The sequence below is a fragment of the Dermacentor variabilis genome, chromosome 10 (genome assembly GCF_050947875.1).
Source record: "Dermacentor variabilis isolate Ectoservices chromosome 10, ASM5094787v1, whole genome shotgun sequence".
In the NCBI taxonomy this organism is placed as follows: Eukaryota; Metazoa; Arthropoda; class Arachnida; order Ixodida; family Ixodidae; genus Dermacentor; species Dermacentor variabilis.
The window spans coordinates 69,552,067-69,573,148 of record NC_134577.1 but is presented as its reverse complement, the minus strand read 5'-3'; the positions used below and the strand labels follow the sequence as shown (position 1 = coordinate 69,573,148).

The 21,082-nt window shown below is 44.6% G+C and overlaps 1 protein-coding gene across 1 annotated transcript in view; it reads right to left on the bottom strand.

Annotated features, from left to right (window-relative positions):
• LOC142559292 (ubiquitin carboxyl-terminal hydrolase 24-like) overlaps positions 1-21,082 on the bottom strand; it is a 111,988-nt gene that overhangs the window by 45,296 nt on the left and 45,610 nt on the right. Inside the window, exons 25-36 of the mRNA XM_075670909.1 lie at positions 20,861-20,968; positions 20,413-20,517; positions 17,470-17,555; positions 16,315-16,399; positions 14,855-15,025; positions 10,968-11,149; positions 10,559-10,727; positions 8,296-8,461; positions 5,292-5,450; positions 4,096-4,312; positions 2,694-2,755; positions 1,235-1,823 (exon numbers count right to left, since the gene is read on the bottom strand). Of these exons, the coding sequence (XP_075527024.1) occupies positions 1,235-1,823; positions 2,694-2,755; positions 4,096-4,312; positions 5,292-5,450; positions 8,296-8,461; positions 10,559-10,727; positions 10,968-11,149; positions 14,855-15,025; positions 16,315-16,399; positions 17,470-17,555; positions 20,413-20,517; positions 20,861-20,968 (2,099 nt within the window). The remainder of the gene's footprint in view (positions 1-1,234; positions 1,824-2,693; positions 2,756-4,095; positions 4,313-5,291; positions 5,451-8,295; positions 8,462-10,558; positions 10,728-10,967; positions 11,150-14,854; positions 15,026-16,314; positions 16,400-17,469; positions 17,556-20,412; positions 20,518-20,860; positions 20,969-21,082) is intronic.

The window sequence follows — 21,082 nt, the reverse complement described above, 5'->3', positions numbered from 1 at the left end:
ATTTGATTATGGTATTAACCAGATTCTAACGCGTGCCTTTTTTTAAAGAAAATCGGGCCAAGAATTGCCTGCGTGGTGCAACCGGACACAAAACCTTCTAAAACTGCCGTTGCAATGTTTGCATGCTTTTCTATATAATTGGATGTATAACGGCGAAGCTGACTTTAAAGAAAAAAATTAACGCAGAAACTTCTTTGGGAGTTGTCTAAGTATGCGTAAGGCATTGTGCCACTTGCTCATCTCCTCACAGCCCGGTGTCATTATCAATGTTATGAAACTTGATCCGGCAAGTAGAAATGACAGCATCGCGGTGACACGAACTGGTGCAGATGGCGCCGCAAGGAGCAATGTTGACACAAGCAAAGTACTGCACGTGGCAGTGCCAGGTGGCCTGAAGACATTCCAATCATTACAGTCATTATTGCTTTTTAGTGCCTTATCCATCCGCGTCGAACCGTTATGAACCGCGACCAAACGTACTCGATCGGAAGCATCGTAGTATGGTCTGTGCCTTGAAAGGGATCCGCGATGCCAACAAAGAGTGCCAGCTGCTGATAGGTACGCGCACTGTGTTCTTGCGGCTTACTTAGCGTTGAAGAGAAGCGTTGAAAGTGATCTGCAAAAGTGGCTTAGTGTGGCATGAGCTGAGAGTTCCGTGAGCGCTGTGTTCTCACTGTTTCATTGGCGCTGAAGCGATAGGCAGCACGAAAGTTAATTCGCTTGCAGCTGCGAGCGCTACCTTGAAAGCGGTCGTCTTAAGGGGTGGATGGACGGAGGGACGGACAGTTTTCTCGTTGCGTTAGCATAGAAATGCTTCCGCATTTAAAAGAAAAGGCGCGGCAATGTTAACTTTAGGAAACCGGCCACCACAGTACATGATTCTTGCTAAAAATTGGCGTGCACGTTAGATTTCTACATTGTATTGGAGCTTTAATGTCATTTCTATGTTAGTTTACTAGTTTGGATATATAGAAGGTGGGCACATGCTTCATTCAGGGAGATGTTAGAATCGGGCAAATACTGCAAATGGATCAGCCTTTTGGTGTTTTTCTGCATCTCGTTTAATTCGAACCGCCGGATAATTCGTTCAATTCTGTTCGTCCCTTCTGGGTCGAATTAACAGAAGTCAACTATACAAAGCAAAGTTGTAACAACTTCAATGCTGGAATTCATCATGAGCGACCACATCTGCTGCAGCGAGTTGTTTCACAGCTAGGACACTGCCTCAACTGACCTTTCTTCCTCAACTTTGTCTGAATCAATGGCAAGCACGGCCTCCTGAAGCCCTGGTTGCATAAACAGCTGCTGCAGCACAGAGTTCATGTAGCAGGTGGCACCGGCATTCTTCAGACCCACGTAGCCGCTCTCGGCACGGCCTGCTATCAGCGGCTCGTACTCGAACTCCTTGACCAGCTCTGACTTGAGCCGGTGGTGCTTGTCCACAAGCCACTGGACGATCCTCTCCAGGTTGGTAGAGCAGCATCGGGCGAGTTCAACGAGGACACTGAAGGCAGCGGTGCGCGGTTCTGCCACCGCACACTTGGACTTGATGGAGGGCTCTGGCGTGTCGTCCTTGGCGCTCTTCTCGATGAGGCTCGAGGCCGGGAACAGGTATGACTCGAGAAGGGTGAGCACGAGGCTCTTGCCGACATCGGACTTGTGCTCGTCGCCGTTGCAGGCGACCAGCGTGCGGACGAGGTGGAAGTGGCCTGTCATAAGCGTGGCGTCCATGTTGCGGTCGTGCGGGCTATCGGACGGCGAGAAACTGTGCAGCCAGGCAATCTCGTCTTCGAGCATCTGTGCGATGTCCACGGGCGCGTCACCTGCGAGGGTTAATGAGATTCTGCTTGAATCTTGTCGTCACTGCAACGTCACATTGTGCATTGTTAGCTACAAAGTTCCAACAGCTAGCACAGGGTGTGCGTTAGAGTCGCAAGCTTGCATCAATGGCTGCTGCCGAGGTTCAGTAGTAGAGTTGCTGCCTCTGTCACTTCAGAAAACTTTCAAGAGAGGACAGGTGGGAGGAGATTTGAATAAACAGATGGCATCGCTGGTCCCATTTTAATTCGGGGTGTGTGAATATCAAAATTTTCTGACATGAATCGAATATGAATACTTAGCATCGAATATCGAATCGAATATGCATGTGCATATCATTATTCATCGAATAATGATATGCACATGCATTTATTAGCAAGTTGGTTTATGTTAACATGTTGGAACATTGCAACTACGTTGTCATTGGCAAAAAATCAAACTAGTAAGCTGTTACATTAAAAGATGACATATGTATTTGGCTCATGTTAGCTTTGGAAAATTTAATAGTGATTTCTGCTAGCTGTCTGTTCTCACCAACCTGTGCCTTACTATACCACATTAATTTCTCATAAATTTGCTGTCAAGCAATAAGCTAAGGATTGCGGGTGGAACCTGCAAAAGAGTGCACCTGTTCGCAAGCCCGTGCCCATTCCTACTGAAAGGCTGGCTTTCCTGCATAACTTAGGCGTTCAGTGGCTAAGTGTGTTTTACATGTGAAATTTCGCCAGCAGCATGAAATTATTGCAAAATTTAGCACAAAATCAATTTCTCTTCAAACTGCTTATTTAAGAGCAAAAGAGAACAGTTGAAAGTTACGAAATACATTGCACATGAGTAACAGCAAATAATGGCACGAAAGATTAGTAACGACTTGCCTTTGGAGTCGGCCAGGAGGCGGCAGGCAAGGTCAAAGTACTCGACGCACTGCCCAAGTAACCTGCAGGAGTCACGGCCCCATTATGTGCATAAATAAAACGGCTGCGCGAGAAATCCAATGAAATGCAGCATCAAACAATCGCAAAATAATATATCTCCAACTTTCAGAAGCACACTCAAGGACAATGCAGGGACATGTAGTGTAAATGGCACTGTAAGCAAGTGTGGCGTATGTAAGGCAGTCAGCACTACTTCTGCCGTAGTAATAGAAATTTTATCCTGCAATACTGTTATGACAGGTGGGGATGCTCGACTCTCTCATGTCCCCCTATGTTCTTCCCCGCATCCCTCCCTTCTCTTGGAATCCGGCTTCCCTGCATAGCACACACGCAGTAGAAGGAGACTCGTAGTCACAAGATAGGACAAGTGTTTCTATGCTAGCGACACCTGATGGTGCGTGGAGAGTTGGGTGCAAGGTAAACTCGCTTCCTCCTCTTTGGCTTGGGGACAGCATCATGCATAGACTAATCGCACATGCGCTTTTTGGTGTGCTCTGAGGGCCCGACTCATGGAAGGCTTCTTGATCCAACTAGAATGTGCCTCCGTTCGCGAGACTGCACCCGCGAACGACTCAGGCATAGGTGTTCAGCGTGGGATGAAACACTACTTGCTACATATTCTTGCATGGTGAGTCACACCTTCTTGATCCATTCATTTCATTTTTTGTGTGTAGTTTGGCTAGTTGGCATTCTTGTATCAAGGTGCGATAAGCACCCTTTTGATTGTCAGCACTACTGTGTGTTATGTGTCCTTTGTTCTACGGAGTGCTTGAAACCGCACAGGCATTCTGCTAATGAGCACACATACACGGGTTCAATCACAGTTGCGGCCGCCGTATTTTGATGGGTATGGAATGCGAAAATGCTGGTGTTCTGTGCTTTAGGTTCATGTTAATGAATCACGGGTGTTCAAAATTAATCCGGAGACCTACACCTGGCATCTCTTATAATCCAATGTGCTCTTTTTCAGGATATTAAACTTCACAATTTAATCTAATTGGCTTTGTGATTGGCTGTTGGCAACAGTGATGAAATCCAGTGCATGAGTATGAGTGATGCGTCCAAAACAAAGAGATGAGCACGTTTCTTTAATATATACTTTTTTAGCCTTTGTTCATCATGTCAGCTACTCTACACAAAAGTGGCAGTGTCCACTAAACTTTGTGAAGTCCATTATGATCTTCTAGTACATCACACAATAATAAAATAATACACACCAAGCAAAAAATTAAAATATGCTTGCACACAGAAATGTTAACAGACTGCAGCAATTCCTCTGGCTCTGAATTAATTTACTGTGACAGCAGCAGCGCCCCCCCCCCCCGCCCGCCCTACGACTCACCTCTGGTTGGAGCCCCGGGTGTAGCTTGACGGCACCCACAGTGGCAGGTGTGCCTTGAGCAGCAGCTGCAGCAGGAACGGCCTCAGGGGCGTCTGGCCAACTGTGCGGCTCAGCCGGTGCAGACCATCGCGCGCCGCGCACCGCACTTCCTCGCTGCCGCAGCCCAGGAGCACGTCCAGCACAAAGTCACGCACGCAGGGCAGCTCGCAGAACCAGGCTGCAATGTGCACATCACGTAGTGCTCAAAGTTGGGCTCTTTAAGGCGACGCACTCTTTGCCTGCTTCAGACACTTCTAGCATCTCTACCTACAGCCTCTTACGCCGGTCCAGTGACCCAAGTTGTCTATCAGCTTGGGCCACTAGCTACAGTTATACCTCGATATAACGAAGTTTGTAAAACTGGTAATTCGCTTTGTTATATGGAAGTTTTATTGTAATGTAATTCAATTTTTTTCGTAAGTAAGTAAAGTTCTTGATTGATCTTTTTAGACAGATGAGGTGACAAAATTTTCCAAAATATTGGGTATTTAAGAAATGCAAATTTGAATGAGAAAAATTTATTTTGGTGAACTTGAGTTGGTGGTGAAAGATGCCGTTTCACGTTGTGTGACGATAACTTTACATCGAAAGTACGAATTAAGCAAAGCCAGCCATGCTTCTGCCTCCCCTCCACCTCGATTACTTTGAAGCTCGGAAAGCAAGACGCGTTGCATAATGACAGTTCCCGAAAGTCAGCTTCGCCTTAATACTGAAGTTGTTACGCAGTGAAGCGTACGCGAAGTATTCCGGTGAAGCATACCAAGAGTGGGCAGATGCAATTGTCACACAACATGGTATGCATTCCTTAATTATACACGTGTGCACCCGCCATCTCCTGTCAGAGTACAAGCACGGATACGCCTAATAAGTGTACTGCCAGGCCTTCAGAGCTATTTTGGACATGCCTGTGGCGACTTGAGCTCTTGGGGGCAATAAAAGGCATGCATTCATTTTTTCAGACTGGCCGATTTTTCGGACGTTTTCGCGGCCCCAAGGGAGTCCGAAAGGTAGTATGTTGACTATAACAAGGTTGGACTGAGTTATCATATATTGCAGCTGCTACTAACTTTTGCATTAGTCATGTTTACATGCATTACACTACAAATGCATAAGCATTCAGTGAAAGCATGACCAACATCAGCAAATGCAGCAAGTACCTGAAACGTCCTCCCTGAGCTCCAGGCAGGAGAACAGGAAGCTGAGGGCCTCTTGTGCCAGAAGTGCGTCCTTGCGATCCACCGTGTCCTGGCTCACGCAGATGCCACCGTGAAGACCGAGCGAGTTCTCTCCATCACTACTACTGCTGGTGGCGCTGCCTGCAAGAGGTAGAACCACGAGCCATTCGAGCTGTTTTCAGAAGGAACGAACTCCATGAAGATGCTATGCTGCTAATGCAAATGTAAGACATCTTTAGCAGTGCGTTTCTGGTCTGTTGAATTCAGACAGGTGTACACTAACAATTTGCAGACAGCTACTCAGTGGGAGCAGCGCTAGTGCGAATGTGCACCACGATCAACCTGGAAGTGGACATAGAACGCTGCTCACACTCCGCTATGAAGCCGGCTGAGCGGAGCATCAGGGCTCTCTGCCTAGCTTCTCTGTCATTTTACAGCCAAGCTGACAGCATGTCGCTGGCATCTGCGGGAGGGGCGCACTTGTTAAAAAAGAAGTTCTGGCGGAACCCATCTTACGATGACTTTCAATGTCAATGGGATTAGCGTTCAAGCAATGTACTGACACACCGTATTGCTAAAGACACCTTTCAAACACCCACCATGTTTCACCATGCACCTTTTCCAGATGCGCCATGTTCCAGTAGGGTATCACAATTGGCGTCAATACGTTGGCGTTCTGACTACCTCTTCTGCTTTAGTATGTTTCGTTTGGCATCAATTTGGCGGTGTATTGATGGCATTTTTCTTCAGTGTGTTGCTGTGCGATGGTAGGATCTTGTGCGACTCTTTTGTATGTAATGTCTCGCACCTGTTGCAGGCGTCGCTGTTCTCCTTCTCCTTGTTGGGCAGCATAGCAATGCCAAGAAGCTTTGGCACAGCATCATTTCCATTCTTCTAGCTTGGCAGCTGATAAGATCCTCTTAAATGGCATGTCCTAACTGAAAGGAAGGCTCTGTAAACGGTTTGTACTAGTTGTACTAAAATTTTGTATCAGGTGACTTTCCGCATGAGTTAGTATTTTGCAAGCAAGAGAGATGTTTCAAAGGCTGGATAGCAGATGGCAGCAGCACACCAAGGTGGGGGAAGTAGGCTAAGAAGGCTAATCACACTGAAAGTGAAATATGCAGCTACCCGAGAGCATGGAATGTGAGCACAGTGTGGATCTGCTAAAAATGTCTACATTTACTGTTACTGCACATGACAATGCTAAGCTCACACACGGTCATGCAACAACAAACATACCTGTGCACATCTCAGTTTCATGAAAATAAAATTTTAAATTCCACTTGAGGATACAAGAAGGCCCTTGTAGGAACCTGTATGGGCTTCCTTGTAGCTATGTGGTACTCCAAGGTGGATGCCAGTCTTCCTTTCGTGAACCTTTCTCCACCTTGGACAGGCTTGCATAACTCGTTCCATCTACAGCTTGAACAAACAAGCTGTAAACTAGCGAGTCCAGAAAGTGGCATCTCTTCACTTCAACTAAAATTGCCTATGACCAACCAGAGCTGTGCAGAGAATGATGCATCTGTTCAAGTGTACAGAAAGTGCACCGAGTCAAGGATGGAAGTTGGCGGTGCTACAGCAAGTGTGCAGTAGGGATCAGTTTACTTTCTCAACTGCTACAAGAAAAAGTACTGTGTGATGTGGTGCCTTTCTCTACGTAAGCTTTCCTTGCAAGTTTGCGAACAAAAAAGTGGAACGGGCATCTGACACTGCTGAAAATTATGTGCTAAACTCTTTGCATTATCATCTATCATGCTTTCCCGCTACCAAGAAGACAACTAGAGCATAGCAGATGGCTCTCGGCATTATGAACCTGTTCCTGTCTGCCCTATGGATGGTACCACACCTACAGTTGTTGAACCACTACAAGTTCTGTGCCTACTCTCAGGCTGACCAGAATGCACATACCCTGTCTGGCTTGTGGGTCGGGCTTAGGATACCATTTCTTCCTCGTACAAGAGCCACCACAGGACAGCCCTATAGTATAGTATACCTTCACCCTGGATGAGCCTGACTAGCCAAAACTGCATAACTAGCCAAAGTCAAGCCTATCAGTCATGCCAAGACAGTTCCTGCATCATTGCAAACATTTATTATAAGTAATGCTGTACACAACATACTGCATTTTACCCTGTGTAATTCTGCAATAGTTGCAGCTGCTACTAACTTTGCGCTGACAGTTTGGCAGTGCTCTGAAGTTTCTCAATGTTTCAAATACATTTATAGAGCAGGTGAGATTTGTCTAGCAATGTGCAGAAATGCTTGACACATGCATTGATGGCAATTGTGTTCCTTTGATGCCAAAACTGCTGTCCTTGTAGCAATGAAATCTGAATCTCGGTTAATTGCTTCATCCTGCTGACAGCTTTGACTGAGGAACAGAGAGACAAGGATGCAGGAACAGCACATAAAGTGCCTGCACTGTTGCATGTGTTCCTTTGGCGTCCTGCTGTATCAAGTCTGTTGCCCTCGCCATTGCCCTTGCTTTTTAAAGCCGTGTGGAATCGTAACTGCCGACACCAGCTTCACTGTCATTAATTTTTTTTCGCATTTTGAAGGCCATGTTCTCATACTATAACCAACTACTGATGAAACAACTTTGTGTGGAGCTATCAAGTTTGTTATAAATCTGTTCGACTTTAGCACACAAGCAACAGTGAACTTGGAACCGCAAGAATCGACATGCAACACCCTATTTTAGATCAAAGTGACTCTTTCAGCAACTCTGCTACTGCGAAATTTGCCTGTTTCAGGAACTTGTCTGAATGAACTTGTGGGAGGCAGGTAACTCTCTGCTGTTCTTACAGACTCGGAAGACATTTAAAGGTCAAAGACTAGCAAACAAAACTTCTTTACGAGCAGAATTTTCTTTTTTTTTTTTTTGTAAGGCTCAATGAAACATTCTTAAATCAAAGAACAAGCCCAAATTTGTACCATGAAAATTTGGGAGAGTTAGCTGGCAGGTATTCATTGTTCTTACCTGTGCTGCTCTGGCGACTGCGCCGTCCTGCTGTCGTGACCGCGAAGTGGGTGCCCTCTCGGGTGGGTAGTGGTGAGTTGGCCAGGCGGAGCTGACCAGCTGCAGCTGCCCATGCCACCCGCACCAGGGAGTCCACAACTTCCTCTAGCAAGGCACGGCTCATCGTCTGCGGATAAACCACATGAAGGCATTTAAAAAATCAGACAATTTGGATTCGCCCTGTTCTCCCAGGAAGCATATACACCATTTAATGGCATCAACCTCGTTAACTTGGTCATACAGTAGAACCATGTTCATACGTTGTAAAAAACGAAGAAAAAGGAAAGTACTAACCAGGAAAACATACAATTCGAAGCCACTACGAAATTGGCACATTCAACTGTCATTGACATCTACGTACGAACCATTGCGCGAAAAGTTGCAGCATGAGGCGGCGAATGCGCGCTGAGCTGGCGGGGACTTGAGCGGCCTGAGACCGGTGTTGTCTTCGCAGCTTTAGCAAGCTTACGTTTGGCCTCCTAGAATTCCGCCTGGATCAGCAGCTTCTTCGAACAGGAAATTTCGGTGAGAAGTTTTGACGTGCCCACTCCATGAGAATCATTGCAGTGTGAGACGCCTCTGCGCACTGAGTGGCCGGAGTTGCGCTTTTACCGTTTTCCTGTTGCACAGTGTTTTGAGATGGCGACGGAAAACCAAAACAAAATCGAGCTGGCGGCTGACACCAGAATACAGTGCCACCAGAGCGAAACTCAACACTCAGTTTGCACTGCCTGCAGCAGCTGAGGAACGCCGCATTTGAGTTATGCCTATTAAAAGTGTGCAGTATGCTTTCAACAGCACTACGCCACATGCGCTGTGAAGCTGATAAGTGAAGATGCTTATCGCAATGAATTGGCAGCGATAGTAGTGAATGCGGTGAGTGACGACCTGCACGAAAATTTGCTGGTACCGGTAGAGGAAACTTCTTGCATAGTGGCATTTTCCTGTTACACGGGCAGGCAAGTACTGTGGGGAAGCTGCTATGGTGCCAACTGCTCTCGATCGCACATGCCTTGCACCTTTTCTTGCTTGCATGGGATCTGGCTGCCGGAAACCATATCATACGATCATAGCTTGGAAATGTACTGAACGTTAGTGCTAAAGGCATGTTGATGTGTTAAGCACTTGTTTGTAGCTTTTTCTTATATATTAAATAATTCGACCCTCAGTTAAATGACATTTCTTTCCAATGTAGTGAAATCGAAACTAACAAGGCATTGCTATGTAAAACCTCTCTACGTTTTCCGCAAATTGCAAGAAAGAAACTTAGTACCCAGGAAACGCATTATATGGACACATTGTTAAAATCAAGCGAACATGCTGAAATACTAAAAAAACACTATGCATGGCTCAGCCTCTAAAGGGTTTACCGTTGCCAACTGATAATTCGGGCTCGACGGGGACCACCAAAAAGTCAGAATAATCGAATTCAGCAGAAAATGAATAAATTACTCCACAAGTGCCCGAAAAAGGTGTGCCATGTTCTTGGCAGGTCACTATTGGAGATACCTTGACTACTGCGAGATTTTGTGTGACTAGTGCCAGATGCAGTGGAGTCTACGAGCGATACACAGAGCTACGCATACTGTCTTATCAATCATAGTGATCCTAGCACAGTGACCCATCGACGCATGCTGTGCTACAAAAATGATGGTTTAGGAATACGACTCAAGTCTGTGTTGCCTGTGATCTGGTCAGTCTGTATTTTGACCACTGTCATGCTTTTGCTACAGACAGACGAAAGTACAGTCAATGCATGCTGTCAAATCTACATCATCTGGCAACGTAACAGAATTCGACAGAGCTGCGGTAGCGCAATGATCGTGAGTTTCTTTGCAGCAATCATTCGACAGTAATAGTATAGTGTACACTATGCACCATAGTACAGCGTACGCTAAACAGCGCACGTTTATTACAATTTTATTTGACCTAAGAGATCTTCCGATCTCAGAGGCCATAAGCTGTCGTTGCGCCTATCTCCCGATTCACTCATAGGTGGCGCTGAAATCTTGAAGATTTTTCTCTTCAGGCTTAGACTCGCCTGAAATGAGAAGCGATCTCGAAAACTCCGCAAGGTTATCGATAATACTGTGTCAACGAAACGGCCTGAGACTAATCAAAAGTTTACACAGTCATTTGCTACGAGCAAAGTGAATTCTACAAAAGCAATGCCAAATTCATTTGAGGAGGGGAGGGGGGAGGAGTAAAAAAAAAAAAAGCTAACCTTGATGATGGGTGTCACCATCGAAACGGGAGTCATTCGGACCAGGTCCACCTGCAGCTTCTTTGGTGTAGTGGGCTTCACTGGCGACGGTGCACCACAAGTCGTTGACACAGATGACGTGGATGAACTTTGCAGCGCGTGGGGTACATTCTGGCCACAAATGAGGAACCTGCAGGTAAGAGAGAGAAGAAATGTGCCAGAGGAAATTCTGGTTTATTTTTTACCGATGTCCTTCTCTCTATACACAGTTCCTGCTCCTATGTGATACAGCTTTGAGGTAAATAGAAAAACAAAAACACGGATGTAAGTGAAACGCAACACGCTGCATTTACTAAAATGCCTTTTTTTTTTTAAATTGATGCAGAATGATATAGCATCTTTCGTAAATTCATGAGTTGTACAATGTCACCTAGTTATTTGCAGCGCAGTGAAGTAGATGCCCTGGCGCACAGCATAGTCCACATCCTGGGGGAGGCCGTCCCTGTGCAGCACGCGAAGCACGTGGGAGAGCCCACCCGCCTGGAGAAAGTTCTCGCAGAACACGTTGGAGCAAGCATCCTGGTTGGTTGGCATCAGCCGCGCACTCAGCACCTGAGTGCATGGAGTAAACACAAACGCGAAACTGCTCAGAAACACCAGTTGGCCAGCCACTAATGGTGGTGCCATTGTTGTTAACTGCAAATCTTTGGTCAACCGCAAGGTAGAGTTCTCTTGCATTATAGCACCTACTATTAAGTACTCTGTCATGCATACTGTGTCCATAACTAGCAGCTGCCATCAGATAGTGCTATCCCATCTACTCTTTTCATCAGCAGCTTCAGCATCATAGCAATGTTATTGCGCCCTTACTTCTACATGATCCTTGCTTGCAGTGTCAGACTTATTCTGAGTGCTGTGTACCTAGTCCAACAAGCCCATCGCTGTCAGGCATAACTGAAGCATGCAGTCCATTCTGAAGTCCTTAGGAGGACCATTGTTAATCTAGCACTTAGAGCGATGCTTTATAAATATGGGGCTCATTGTGTGCACTGGCAACCATACTGCTTTCACCACTGTGTTGTTTGCTTCTATGGGGGCACAAGTTTACCCAGTGAAGTTTTTATCAAAGAAGTTCTACACTGCCAGCCTGTGTGCCTACACTCATGACTTCCAAATGTACTGTAACTATTCAATGCAATTTTTATTGCCAATACTTAACTAACATCAGCAAATTATGAATAGAACATTGAATGTCAGAAGGTTACAGGGCTCTGTAGTTTCTCAGTAATGGAAAATTGGAACAGCATACACTCAAGTGTCTCTTTTTATTTTTATTTTTAATGGGATTTTACAGGTTAAAACTACGATCTGATTATGAGGCATGCTGTAGTGGGGGGTTCCTCAAATTTGGACCACCTGGAGTTTTTTAACATGCAGCTAAACCTAAGTACACAGGTGTTTTTGCATTTTGCCCAAATTGAAATGTGGCCGCTGTGGCTGGGATTCGATCCTGCAACCACGTGCTTAGCAGCCTAACATTATAGCCACTAAGCAACCACAGTGGGTAACTGGCTTTTTCTCAGTGTAGCACCAGTTCTGCACAATGGTTATGTTGTTTTCACACTTATGAAAGCATTGTTCATGGTGAAGTGGCACATCAGACATCTAGGAACACTAATTTGCCACCTCAGATCAACAGACAAGAACACTGATGATCGTTTTACTGGAACTTGTGCCCTTGGGCATTTTTCACCACCTTGCGGGAGGAGCTGAATGTTAGGTAAAAAAGTTTTCTAAAAATCCTTTTGTTTGAGTTATGGTGCTGAAAACTTGCAGATATATACATAAAATTATTGTAACTGCTAGTGTAAGGCCCGCCCTCAATAGACCCCATGCAGAAAAAAAAAATTTTTTTTCACTAAGCCTCATGCGTGCACCCACATGCATCGACTCCAAGGTTGAGCTAGCATGTGGCACCCATTCTCAAAGATCATGCCCTGTGCTGTTTAATTTCTACAAGACGATACAGATGGCACTAGCTACTGTCCTGCCAACAGTGATATCATCATCGTCATCACTGTCTCCCACTGGATGATGTAGAAGAGATAGAGTGTGCTCCAACAGTATCAGCTGTGCTGTGATCGTTGGAGCAGAGGATATGACTACAAAAGAAATTAACTAGCAGTATAGTTATATATGTGTGAGAAATGCTTCAGCATTTCTTAACACCTCTTGAGGTCCAGGATCCATGATTTAAAGTGCATTTACCACATTGCAAAGTATTGTTCAGGAGCTCAGTTGACACACGTCCTGCCTACGAGGATGGAAGTGCAAGTGACAGTGGTCCAGAGCAGACCACCGTCAGTTGCACTGTACTTATATACATACCCCTACCATGTGACTGGTCTCCCACACTTCATGCACATACACTTTTTTCCACTTCGACGCTCCTAATGCTAAAGCATTAGAAGTGTACACATGGGTACTGAATGCGAGGTGTACATTTTTGTACAACACTTATTGAGAGCTTCAGGGTGACAAGAATCTTTAACAGTATGGAAAGCACCGAGGACAGCGAGCGATGGGCTGGTGCCAATGAGCCAAGCTTGCCGAATGGTGAGGGCAGCAAAAGCCACAAGGAATGATTAAATTTTATAAGTGTTGCGTTAAGTAGTTGCGTTAATGTGCATAGCAGTCAGACGCAGTTCGAGTCTTTGGTGGGTAGACATAAGCCTGCCTTGTATAAGGCACACACCCCGTAACAAATCTGAAAAAAAAAAAAAGGAAGTCGGGGCCTTACACAAGTATTTACTTGTGCAAGGCTCACACACACCTTACATGAGTATTTAACGTGTAAGGTATGTGCTTATTTTGAATGTGCCGTTTATATTGTTTATCTCACTTGGCTGAAATCTTTTGCAATATTCAACTTAATTTACTGAAAAGGTTTGCAAATAATTCCTTACGCTTGTCCAGCAAAATACGAGGAACTAACTTTTTCCATTGGAGCAGGTCTGTGTGATAAGTATGGTATGTTACAGTCATACAGGAGCTAGCCAGCACATCATTTTAGCTGAATTTCACAGTAAATGAATGAGATTGGCTCTAGGTGCTTTTGTGTAAACATTTCTAGAAAAGTAGGCAAAAGACTTTAGCCAAAAATTTTGAAACAAACGAGATAATCAAAAATAAACCTCAATTTTGAAGCACAATGCTATGCATGTCTACAACTTTTCAGCGGCATAACTCGAATATATATATATATATATATATATATATATATATATATATATATATATATATATATATATATATATACACACACATATCAAACGCTTCGTCTAATACTCCTGTCACACGGCAAATCTAATGTCATTTCCAACAAATTACATTTGTTGCGATTAATGTCATTATCACAGCGCGCTGTCACACGGCGAAAACTAATGTCATTTGAAAATGATGACAATGGCGATAGTAAAAAAAAGACACGTCTCAAACCCACTTTTGTCCAATAATTACTTTCCAATATGCTAAATTCCACTAGAATATGTGATCGTTGCTTTCAAACCATAGCGTTCGATCACTAACTTGTCGACATTGCGAACGAAGTCGAGTCGAGCCAAGCCAAGCCAAAGCTAAGGCAAGCTACAGGGCGAAGAGAATCATAGGCGCGTCCGCTACATCTGCTAAAGTGGTACGAGAAGGGCAGTTGCATGTCATCGCCGTTCTGTGTGCATGCACGCTTCTAATATCCTCATTCTTGGCGCGTGCCACAGGAAAACACGCGCGCACTTTTATGCCAAGTCAATTGAAGCGGCCGCGGCCAATGCTCCTGTGCGAACCAACACGACTGCTGCAGCGAAAGCTAAAGACGGCTGTCTGGTCAATGGACTGAGAGTAGTTTTCTGTATTTACGCACGTGATGGACTTCAATGTCGTTAAAGCAAAAATTAGGTAATAAAATGGATAGAATAATAGTGATTTTTTGTTAAAACAAAAAAGAAGCATGTACTGCTTGCGAAACACTGGTAAACTCGTGGTGTCGAGGATACACATTCAGTTCCAAACGAATGCGAATGAGTTTGGCGAACTCATTCATTTGTAAATGTCATTTTTGAAAATGTCCTTACGTTTTACCGTGTGACACCAAACAAATGGCATTATCAGCGAATGTCATTCGTTGTAAATGACATTAGGTTTGCCGTGTGACAGGGGTATAAGACCCAACTTCTCCTTAACATTAGTCTTTAGGGTCCCTTAATTTGGTTGAATATGAGCGAAAAAAAGGTATGCTCTCAGTGCAACATGGTGACGCACCTGTAAGTTGTACAGCAGGCGGAACGGGTTCCTCCCATTTGGGTCCAGCAGCCTGCGGAGCATGACGTCCGATCCTTCGACCGGTGTCTTCTCTCTCGGTGCCGGAGAGCCACTCTTCTTGGGGCTGCCTGACAGCCTGGGAGGTGGTGGGGGTGCCACAGCTGGAGATGACTAGAGAGAGAGAGAGAGAAAAAAAAAAACTCAGTGCCCTTCCACTCTGTGAAGAAGGACGAACAGCGAAGCTGTGTATGTGAGTCCCTCAATGGCGAACTGCAACTGTATCGGGAATGCTTAACGCCCGATTCATTGCTGCCATGGGTCGGCCCGGCACTGCACTACCTTACATATCTATCATACAGCCAACGTATGGGAAGTGCTGTGGGGAGCACATGCGCCCATTTTTTCCAGCATCGTCACGTCGAGAGTCGGCACAGACACTGGAGCGGTCCACTACGCCCTCTCCCGGTTCTCCCTCGCTCTCACCCGACGTGCACACCCTTCCTCCCCGATTCGCGGGAAGGTATCTGACGGGCGAGGACAACATTCCCCTCGCAAAGGTAAAAAGGTATAAAATAGCGCCACTGGGGGAGACCCTCTCTCTGACGCTGGACCCCTAACCTGCCGGACTGGAGTACCTGCCGTAACCCGTGAGTGACCTCGTTTGCCTGACTATCCCGGGCAAAGAGGCCAGCCTATTATTACTTATTAGAGAGAGGACTTCCCTCTGCCGGTCTTCTTTATTGCTTGCATCTATAGACATTGTTACAGTTGACACTGCTGGTTGCCTTATTTGTTCAAACCCGACGTAGCCCCGATTCCAATGCTATGGTTTGGGGAGTACCACGGAGCGACTGTATGGGGCTAGATCAGGAGCTCACCTTCAGCCCTATTTGCGGAGCACGTGAGCTCTCCTTTTCAATCCTCCGACATGTTATCAGGCATGCGACCCAGCCATGCAAAGCGAGCGGAAGTGAGCGCAACGACGAGAAAGGCGGTGTGGCATCATACCAAACGGCAGCGGCGGAACACCTGAGGCTCGGTGCTACTAGTGGCGCACGCGCAGTAGTGACTACGGTGCGAGAGAGAGAGAGAAATATCCGCAGCAAGGCGCACATTGTGACGTCATGTGCCTCCAAGTTTGTGGCCAGTAAAGCTTTCGCTTTAAAGATTCAATGGGCCTGCAGAGAGACCATAAAAATCTCTGCCACCACTGCGAGCTCCTGTGAGAACTTCATTGCAGTGCCACCATCTGCCTTCAGTTTTTGTTACTCTTCTAGCCTACCAAGCATCTTCTCATGGTAAGACTAGCCTTTATCGTGTTCTACAAGGGTAATTTACTTATACAGTTCGAATTAAATTTGTTCGTTATTGTTCCTTTAGATACCACTTGCCAGTCGCAATGAAACCGTGTCATTACTGCTGATAATAAAGCCAGATGAAATGCTAATACAAATACACACCTTCATGCACATTTGGTCAAGCGAATCAATCACTGCAGGGTCAGGAGGAATCAGGTGCAGCAGTGTCTGAACCTGTTCGGCGATTCTGCAAAAAAGAATAATAACAATAAAACATAATGTGTAATGCCACATCTTGTTTGCGCAGCTTGTTGGGCACTGAAGATAAAGTTAAAGAAAGGAAAAAAAAAAGATTACGACTGAGAAGAAAATGACAGCGTGTGATAGAAGTGATGGGCACTCAAACTGCCGGTTGTTTTAAATAGAGCAGAGTGAAAAGACAACCTTTTTCTTTTTTTTGTCAACATGTTCTTTGCAGTGGCAAATGTTAGGATATGTGTGGCATTCTCCAAATGATTAACTAATTATATAAATAATTCCAACACTGATACTAGCCCGACCATAAAGCCCACCTATTTGCTAGACACACTGTGCTTTGCACGAGTCTTTCAAAACACGCCCTGGAAATGTGCAGCGAAATGTGTCGTTATTCTAGTGAACATTTATCGGCTGTGCAAAAAAAAGAAAAAAAAGGAGGGCAGGTAGAAATGCAGTCTTTGAAACATTTGGTAAAGTGGGAGGAGGAAACACAAGAAAAGAGCTACGTGCAGCTGTACCTAACATTTAATTATGTTAACATTCATATTTTAAGTATTTTCTAGAGGAACACTGCAATAGAGTTGGCATCAGCAATTGTCTGCATCCACGTGGTCAGATAGTGAGGCATCATGTAATTGCAGTGGTTATCATTTTGAAAGCCTCGTTGTACATTAACAACACCAGTCAGCCATGGCTTGCCAGATCTGCGTTTCATCACTGCTATCATAAATACAAAACCTCCCAAACAAGACACATGTCCATTACAAATAGTGCAGAATCACTGATTAAGGTTCTGTGACACTTCCTTGAGATAATCTACATAAAAGCAATGTAAGCACAAAATGGTGAGTACACTGGTGTAGAGATGTGCTACCCATTGCAGCCTATAATTCAGCACTTCCAAAGCACGCATTTCGCAAACCAGAAAAGGGACATGCTCACAAAAAATGTGCAGACAAGTTGCAAAGTTTCAATGAACTAATCAAGCATTCTGATTTACATCAATAACGTTTCATGCAGTCATTCAAACAGAATGTCGTGGCAGCAACAGCAACGAACCTTGGATCGTCCATGCTTGCCAACTGATACAGCATCTCGAACACATTGCCGCCGCTTGAGATGACCACCCCCGGAAGCTGCTTTTCCTGCACATGAAATAACATTAAATGACTCAGCCTACCAGCCTTATATGTTACAAAATACGGCAGTTGAAGCCGAAAAATACTAAAATATTGTTAAAAACACCAAAAATTGTTTCTTGATTCAAATGTTCTTTTTTTTAATTTGCAGGATATGTTCTGTACGGATACTATGAAGAAGTGTTCTGCTGAACACAAGAATGATCTGGAGCACAGACAAATAATAACAGTTATGAAGTTCATTAGTGAAAAATTAATGGAATGACAGAAATAATTTCGGTTGCAGTTACACATAATTTCTATTAGTGGGTGGAACTACTGCGGTTAGGTTGGAATAATCAAGCAAGTTCAAAAACATCAGGCTCCAAAAATTTGTCGGAGACTTCATCTATATTCTTCAGAAATATGTGTTGCCCTAGCTAAAATAAGTTTCACCCTAAACTAGATGCTAATAAAAATTCGTAAAATTATTGGTGTCAACATGACAATTGTAAACAAGCTCCAAAAATTGGGCATTAACGATAAACCCGTAAATTTTGGCAGGTACGTATGACACCAGTGGTGTACGAATGTCAAAATTTTCAAATACAAAAGGAATACAAATACTTAGCACCGAGTATCGAGTCGAATATCAAATAATGATATGCACACGCATCAATCAGCATGTTGGAACATTGCAATTACACTGTCACTGGTAAAAAATTTATAAGAGTAAGCCGTTATGCTCAAAGATTGCGTATTTAGCTCATGTTAGCTTTGAAAAATTGAATAATTTCTGCTAGCTGTCTTCTCGCCAACCTGTGCCTTATTATACTGCAACAATTTCCCGTAAAGTCGGAAGCATTTTACTCTGTACCAGTCGTCACTCATCACATTTGCTGTCAAGCAATAAGCTCAGGATAGGGGTTGGAACCTGCAAAAGAGTGCACCCTCGCTGTTCGCAAACCCGTGCGCCTTGCTAATGAGAGGCTGGCTTTCCCGCACAGCTCAGACGTCCAGTGGCTAAGCATGTTTTACAGGCAAAATTTCACTAGCAGCATGAAATTATTGCAAAATTCAGCACAATATCAGACACAGTTTCTTATATTAGATAGGAATAAGCGCTAAGAACCATGCTTGCTCCCCACACAGCCAGCAACATATCCGATTTGTTTCGAATATTCGTATCCAATCGGATATTCAAAAATTTTCGAATATCTATTTTCCTAATCAGATACGTATTAAAAAAAATAATATTCGATAATATTCGAAATTTTTGTATATTTGCACACCCCTATATGATACGCAAAGTAGCAGCAAGAGAAGTCACACAGCAGGCCCCTTGTGAGATGGCAAAGCTCAAGGGTATATCACAGTATGCACAGAGCACTGTTACTCCTCCATGGTCCCCGTGAAAGCCTTGAACGAGCATACGACTCAGATGCTAGATTATCTTTGCTCTTTTGAGCTAGTTTCTATACTAGCACATTCTCTTTATGGCCAAGGCAAGATAGGATGGACTCCTTTATGAACCTGGCCTCCAAAATCTGTTCATCATATCAAATGTTCAGCTTGAAAGAAGTGTGCTGAATCTTTCACACAAGTGAAAGCCCCTGAACCACTAAGCTAGGATTCAGCTTAAAGGTAGAGACACATGGCGCGATTAAGCATGTGATCAGTCGGACGAGTGTTCGTACCAACAGTCACACCAAACAGATTAACAGGTTCCAGCATGTGGCATCAGTGTAACCAATTCGCAAGATTTGCTTCTATGACTGACAGAATGATTGGACGCCAGCAGTCATTGGTGACACAGGTGGTCTGTATGTGACCAGCTGCGTGCGATGTAATATTGGCTGTAGCAGATCTGCCAGAGCGGGGCTGACAAGCTGGTTCCCCTAAAGTCCAATCAACCGGTGCTTGCCTTTGTGATCGCCATAGACAGCAGCATAAGAATCGGCCACACTTTCTTTCTGACATAACTGATAAAGTGATGTCAAAAGTGCATACAGTTTGAAATGACACATCCAATACTAAATAAATCACTCGCCCGATCAAGAGATACGTTGGGACTTCAACGCGCAGTAACCGCCCCTGTAAGGTGGCTCACCTAGCCTGCATGCTTGTTCTTAGGTGCAAATGACATCGAGAAAGCTACTTGCATCTTCGTTTAAGCCCGACATAACGAGATAAATGTTAATTGTGTGGATGAATATGACTGCTTTATTGAGACTGGTGGCAATGTGCTATTCATAACAATGGGCACCATAATGACAATAGTTTAGAGCTGAAGTGAATCTACTAATCAGGGGCCAATGTTGCCCATACCTTAAACAAAGCACTGTTAGTACCCAGACCACTCATAACATAACAGTTTATAGTGCAGGACCAGATATAATGCGGTATTTTTCTGGCTACCCATTCATCTTCCCTTAAAGCTCAATACATATGCATGCCACTTACAGTGCAGCAGAGCAAGACGAAGTACCGGCCATTTCTCAACAGGGTACGCCAGCAGTGGAGGAGAGGGCGTTTGAGGACAATGGGGCGGTGGAGGAGAAGGACACGCAGGCCAAACAACAACAACAAAAAAAAAAGTGCACCTACCACTGCAGCAGCGAATTGAGGTTTAGACCTCTCAATCAACTTGGAACAGGTCGGGTTCTTTAATGTCTCCCGATATTCTAGCACACAGTGACTTTTCATTTTTGTTTTTTGTCCTGACAGAAATGCAACTATACCGGGACCACAGAGTAAGCCAGAAGACTCGCTAGTGCTTTGCAGTGAAATGTTAAAACTGCCAAGCCAATGTGTAAATTGCTCACCAAGAAGAGACCAAGTCTTCTTTCGTTATGCTCAATGCAAACACGCTAACGAGCCTTACTTGTTCCAGATAAAATGATGGCTGCTGGCCGGCCGAGGGAGAGGCAGTTGCGGCTGCCACCGTAGACACTTGAGTGGTCGCTGGTGGAACAACTGTGTCATCCTCCTGGTGCATCAGAAACGGAGAGAAAGTAAGTAGTTGCACTTCAAAAGGCAATATAACAGAGACACAATTTTCATGCTAAGTGATCGCACTGCCCTCATAATCACAGCATGCTCTGTCATGCAAGCTTCACTTTTCATCATGCATTGTAGCCTCTCACAGTAAGCTTACAGTATGTATTACAATGTACCACACAAAATGCATTGAGATGCGAACAGCGCTCAAAATGCTAATAAACAACTAAAGTTCTGTCTCCTTGAGTACACACAATTAATAAGTAAACAAATAAGTAAATAAATAAATAAATAAACAAATAAAGAAAGAACAGAGCCTTGGACACACTCACTATTTCGGATGGCAAGACCAGTCCACTACCAACGACCTTTACGTGGATCGTCTGGTTGTCCTTGAGTTTGTACTGTGACAGCCTCTTCTGGTCCTCAGTACTTGGAAGCTGGAGTCGAACAACAAAATGAATGTCATCAACACGGGCAAATCGAGTAAGAAACTGTTTGCTCCAACGCAGACTGACTCGTACACTTGACTTGTTCCAAGATCAGTGGCCCCC